Below are 6,281 nucleotides of genomic sequence, written 5' to 3' on the forward strand. Positions count from 1 at the left end.
ACTGTTTTACATTGTTGTTTGAAAGCATTTACACTATATTTTGTGTAGTGTAATCTGTAAATGATGCTTACGTGTGTGTGCGCGCACACGTTTCTTTCAGTGTTCCAGTGAAGGCATGTAAAGTCCATATAGAAGTGTATTCCCAATATATTGCTACTAATGCATCTCGATTGGTGTCTGTATATATTGCCATGCCAATGTCTAATTTTAGCAGATCAGATGTTGCAATTGATGAATGTTTTACTGTAGGTGTTGTGCAAGGGATGATCACAGGAATTCGAGGGCTGTGCAACGGCCTTGGACCTGCATTATACGGTTTTATATTTTACATCTTTCATGTGGAGTTGGATGAAAATCCTATTAAAGAGGATAGCCCAGGACAAGACAAAGTGACCTCTTCACATTTACAACAGGTATTTTTGTTTTACACTCACTGGATATATTTTATTAAATGGCTACTCTTCATAGTGAAGATTGGAAAACATTGGTTGATCGTGTATATGCAATGTTTTAGGTTACACTCTCTTCACATCCTCAGCTCTATATTCTACTGACAAATGGTGATGTATGCTGGGCAGCAATCACAAACAGCCTGATTTATTACCTTGTCTTGGTGGGGGGGAGGGCAGAAATAACTACAGGACTACAAGCATGCTTCTGTGAGTTTATGCCCAAACTTTTGTTGCCCAGGGTACTTGCATGTGTTTGTCATCCAAAATGATCTAACTTGATATGGGTGGATGGATACATGGATTATAGGTCCTTGCTGTAGATATCTTGCACTAAAAAGCAGATGCTGGAAATATTGGACTATATTTTGCCACATTTATAGTTACCAACTAAAATAGATTCTTTATAAAGATCTGCATTGATGTCACTTTGTACACTTTAGTATGTTTCCTAGCAGTTGTGCAACACAAATACTCGATCACGGGCACTTTACTCTGAATAGGAAATACACAGAGGAGCCTACAGCCACATAAACAGAAATAGGTGTTGTTTTACTGCACAGTTACAGCACAGGTCAGAACGGAACCAAGTGCTGAGTGCACAGTGAGGTACATGAATGCTAACATATGTCGTCAGACAGAAACCTTTTTTGTTCGGAAGGGACTTTTCAGACATTCCACAATTCCCGAAGGGTCAAGTTTAGCATGATCACCAAAAGAGGGGGAGTCCTTTTAGCTTCCAGCTAAGGGTTCAGATAATCATCAAAGGGGGTGGGGTTCCTTAAAAGCCATCCAACTACAGGTCATCCTGAAGGAATTTCCCTCTTTTGGTGATCATGCTGAACTTGGCCTTTGGGTATCCCACAGTTGTTTGATCATGGGAATGCTTGTCATCTTAATGAAACTCCCTGTTGCTTGAAGTACTGCTTACATGCGAGAGGTGGCACCCACAGGTTCTGCTGAAGGGAGATGATCTTGGAGCTCACCTGTGGAGTCTGCTGTGTTATCTTTTAACACCGCAATGATTTTGATGGACGCACACCTGTTGTGACCATTTGGGACTTCTACAGATTCTTGTTTCTCTTTGAGGAAGAAAGTATTTTTCCAAACGTGTTGTGGTCTAAGAGGATTATAACCAATGTTTTATTTGTGGCCTTATGTATTGTTTTTATGTCTTATGTTATTTTACGTATGTGACCACATGTGGAACGCCTGAAAAGTCCCATCCAAACAAAACATTTTCTGTATGAGTGTTAAACTGTGGTGATAATTCATCTTTAAGACTGTAGAACATAACACAGCATGTTTTTCATGTTAACTTGCATTACTGATACACCAGTTCTTGCTATGTTGCAGAATAGGAAGAGTATAATTTAAATTTTGTATTTGTTTGCAGAATTCAATCATCCCTGGGCCTCCTTTCCTGTTTGGAGCCTGCTCTGTGCTGCTAGCTTTGCTTGTAGCTTTGTTTATCCCAGAACACACCAACCTGAACATTCGCAGCGGCAACTGGAAAAAGCATGGAGCAGGGCACAGCCACCCCCACAGTCCGCCGGCACCTGGTGAAGGCAAGGAGCCTCTCTTACAGGACACAAATGTATGACAATTGCTTGAAAGACAATGACGGGCTTCTGCTGCTCATGTAGTTGCATTCCACTCAGTTAGAAACTGAGACACCTGCAGGATCAATTTCTACTCCAATGGAATGAATGGGCTCTCCAGTGAAGGAAAGGACCTTGGGCCCTTTCTACTGTAGAGATGTGTATTCGGCTGCCTCCATTCTAGCAGGCAAGTTTCCAGCCTACTTACAGCCTGATTGTGTGAGACAATCAGCATGTATTCTACCTTCTGAGTGCCAGGTTATTGCAACTTACAGATCTGAATATATAGATGTATTTGGTGGACTTGGACATACAGCAGGCTTACCCTGCTGGCATGGGACAAGAAATATGATCCTTGCGTTTGTGTTGCCTCCAGCAGTTTTTCACTAGCCAAAGTGTTTTTATTTTGCTTCATTCATTACCGTGCTCTTTTTCCCTTTTCTCCTGATGCTTGCCTGGGTTATGTCCTCTCTTTGTAGTGATAGCTCAGTAGAGCAGATTGTATGTTTACAAAACATACATCATATAAAGATTGACTGAACTATTTTCCAGTCTGCAGTGACGATTAGCCCTGCCACAGTTTTAGAATACTTTTACCACAGCACAGTTGAAGCAGCTTTGCTATGTAAATCACCAAGCCTTAAATGACTAATTGCAACATGGGACAGTCTACCACCTGTTGTAAGAGAAACTAGATGTTCATCATTTGTATAGTAAATTTTGGAGCTGAGTTTTCAGTTCAGCAGCTTTAGAGCCACATGATTTTATTAAACTATTTTGTGGCATGGAAAGACCACTGAAAATAACATTCGAATACTTTTTTTATACAGCTAGTATGTCTTATGGTGTCCCTCTCCAAAACCCTTTTCCTGCAGATGTGTCTCTGCCAGGAATTTGATGATTTGCAAACTGCAGCAACCATAGTAGCCAACCAGAATTCTTATTTCACTGATTGGTGGCAGTGAGACGAAAATCTGATTACTTCAGTGTGCTACACTTTACCTATCTACTTTTTTTGCAGTGATTTATTGAAAAGCTCCCATTCATCACATAGATGTTTACCAACAGTGAAGTGCACTATTGTCTCTTACTGAAAGCCAGTAGTACTGTAGGAGAGAGCATGGTGTTGTGAGGCCATAGCGTTACTTCAGTGGTTTCTAGAAAGGTGCTTCAATGCATACAGGTTTAAAACGGCACTTTCCATATGTCGGTGTAACTGGCTTTTAGGCCTGGTTCACACCTACGCATTTTTTTGTGCTTTTTGTAAAAACTCACTACAGTCCATTTAACATGGTTTCCTATAGGACACGTTTACATCTATGTGTTTTCAGCCGCTACTTTTTTGGAAAGGGTCAGGAGCTTTTTTTTTTACTGCAGCAGATTGCAACATGCATAGGTGTGAACCAGGTCTTGGAGGGCAAAAATGACTGGATGATGCCCTCTTGGTCCAGGCCCTTGAGAGAATGGTTACCAAGGTCCTCCACTTGGCATCACATAGGAATTTTATCAAGAAAGCCTCATGCTTTGTAATGTTCTAACACAATTCTAGTACTAGAAAGGAGCTGGGCCTTATCGATCCTGTTTCTACAACTTGGACACCCAGGTTATACTACTTCATAGAATTGCCTCCAACCACTGTAGAGTAAAAGTTTTGAGGAGAAACCAAAAAAAAAACTAAAACTGTGGGAGGAGCTGATTCCTTTCATGGGTTGTGCACTGAGCTGGAGCCTGCTGGACAGGGATTCTTTATTCACTGCTCATTGTTCTGAAGGACTTCTAGCCTTACATGTGAAGGGTAATCCTCTTTACATGACCATGTTCATATACTGCCATCTTATTTTACATGTGTAAAATTGAATTACAGTTGTTAATGAGCTTGCTTTTTTCTTTCCTTCTCCACCCAAAGATTAACTAAAATATGTGAGGAAAATCCTTTTCATGTCCATTGAGGGACATAGGAATTCAGATGCAGTTGGGTTATACAGCTGCTTACAGAAGGATTGGTCACTAGCAAACTGGAAGAAATGTAGAAATGTAAGCCAGCCCCTGTATAACCCCTCCTCCCCAACCTAGCATGACTTTGTTTTTTTGTGTTTTTTTTGCGGTTTTGTCCTAGGTGAATAGATGGTTTTTTCTCTTGCAGAGAGAAGTCTCTAGCCTTTTTTTCCTTTGAGTTTGTTCCTCCATTGACTTCAATCAAGACTCGATACATCATTGCTTGAGCTGGCCTCTATGTAGTGGCTATATAGAATGGCCTTTCCTAAGTCTGACTTCGGAGTGTAGTACGTGGTTTACCCAACACTGGATATGTGGGGCTAGTTTGCTATATGACCTTCAGCACTGGACTCTGCATTGTGGCGCTTTCCACACCTTCGTGTACTGATAAAAGTGCTTTCCAGGTCCAGAGGCATGGCATTGCCTCAGCTCTTGACCCTGTCTCTGAAGACTCACTCAGGGAATAAAGCCATTCAGGCTAAAGCACTGGAAGATACTTTACTGTGTGCACTGTTGAGTGCAGTATAGTGATTAGCTTGTCTGCCTAGCAGCAGTGTCGTAGTTCAAATCCCAACTACGACACTACCTGCATGGAGTTTGCATATTCTCCATGGACCTGAGTGGGTTTCCTTCAGGTACTCCGGTTTCCTCCAACACTCAAAAGACATGCTGGTAGGATAATTGGCTCCTATCTAAATTGTCCCTAGAGTATTTATGTAAGTTAGGGACCTTATATTGTAAGCTCCTTGAGAGCAGGGATAGATGTAAATATACAATATGTATGTAAAGTGCTGCATATAAATTGTCAGCGCTATAAAAGTACCTGTAATAAATAAAATAAATTACCTGCCACCACTGGTTTCTCAGAAGTAATGGTTACCACTGGGGACTGCTTGGTAGTGTCACTCTGCACTCTTTCCCACCATTCAGCATTGAGGGAGAAGCTTTCTGCTTGAAAAGTAGAATGTGGAACTCTGTTCTGTACCTACAGTGATATGGATGCCACCAGCTGCCCAACCATTTTCTGCACCAGTTGCCTGGGTTTGCAAGTACCTGAAATCTTGCCTCACACTTTGGGCCTTGTTGCATTACCACTCCACAGATGCTGCTTGTTGCACATAGACACAGAGTGGGGACGTTCTGCTGCTACCAGTGACCCTAGCCCATACTCCTCCTAGTGGATCTTGGACAATTTATCTATATTCTCTGAAGGAGCCAGTGCATGCAATCTGGAACCCTACCGTTACAGAATCTACATAACTGGAGTCTTAGCTCCATCTGATGAGGCCAAGACTCCTCAACTGTTGTCGGGGACCTCCACTCAGGACTTTTTGGCCTTGCATTCCTTGATCCATCTCACCTGGATTCATATTTGGACATTGATACTTCAGGTAGCTTTAGGGATGCAGGCAGATCCCAGGCCCCTTTCAAGTGAGTCCTGTTAGTGGTTGTTGCTGGGTTTTCTACCCATCGCTGAACTTCTGTATTTAAATTTCTGTGTCCCTCAATGGACGAGCAAGAAAATAGGATTTTTGTACTCTCCATAAAATCCTTTCTTACAGTCAATTGAGCAACATAGTACCTCTGTGGTACTGCTAGTAGGGGTTGGCTTACAATTTTTATGTTTGCCAGTGTCCAGTTCTTTTGTAGGCAGCAGTATAACATGACACTATCTGCATTCCCTCAACTGACTCCAAGAAAAGGCTTTTACATGAAGTACAGAAATCCAGGTATTTGCTCTAATAATCGTGCGGCTCCCAGTCAGATGTTAGAGAAGGATTCAGGCTCATGCCTCTTTTACATACCACTATCTATATATATATATGTTGGATGTTTAATGTCCAAAACTTGAATATACAGCTTCCAGAGTCTGTTACTTTGAGGCTGTGCATTTATTGGTGGCCTTCCTCCATTTTAGTTTTAACCTCATGAATGCCAGAAGCTGGCAACTTTGGTTTGCTGGCACTCAATAAGTTTAAAGGAAAGCTATTTTAGTTTAGATAAACTCCACAGAAAGCTTTATACAGAAAAAAAAGTAACAGATGTGAATTTATCTTCTAAAACAATATAACTTGTAAATATTTTTACTTGGTTATTTAAAGTGTTCTTTGTATAAAAAGTATTGTATAATTTAATAGGATCACTTTTTGTTTTGCTTGGTACTTTGAACATTTCTCATTGGCTCAGATCTGAATGATGTATGTTTACAAATAAACCTAAATATTTTTATATTTAA

The 6,281-nt window shown here is 40.9% G+C and overlaps 1 protein-coding gene across 1 annotated transcript in view; it reads left to right on the forward strand.

The window, feature by feature from the left end:
- SLC71A1 (solute carrier family 71 member 1) overlaps window positions 1–6,281 on the forward strand; it is a 54,487-nt gene extending 48,206 nt beyond the window's left edge. The window contains exons 12-13 of the mRNA XM_089686566.1: window positions 250–413; window positions 1,846–6,281. Coding sequence (XP_089542692.1) covers window positions 250–413; window positions 1,846–2,052 — 371 coding nt within the window. The 3' untranslated portion in view covers window positions 2,053–6,281. The remainder of the gene's footprint in view (window positions 1–249; window positions 414–1,845) is intronic.

Source organism: Staurois parvus, unplaced genomic scaffold (genome assembly GCF_062004578.1).
Source record: "Staurois parvus isolate SC_StPar_1 unplaced genomic scaffold, SC_StPar_1.0 ptg000402l, whole genome shotgun sequence".
NCBI classification, from domain to species: Eukaryota; Metazoa; Chordata; class Amphibia; order Anura; family Ranidae; genus Staurois; species Staurois parvus.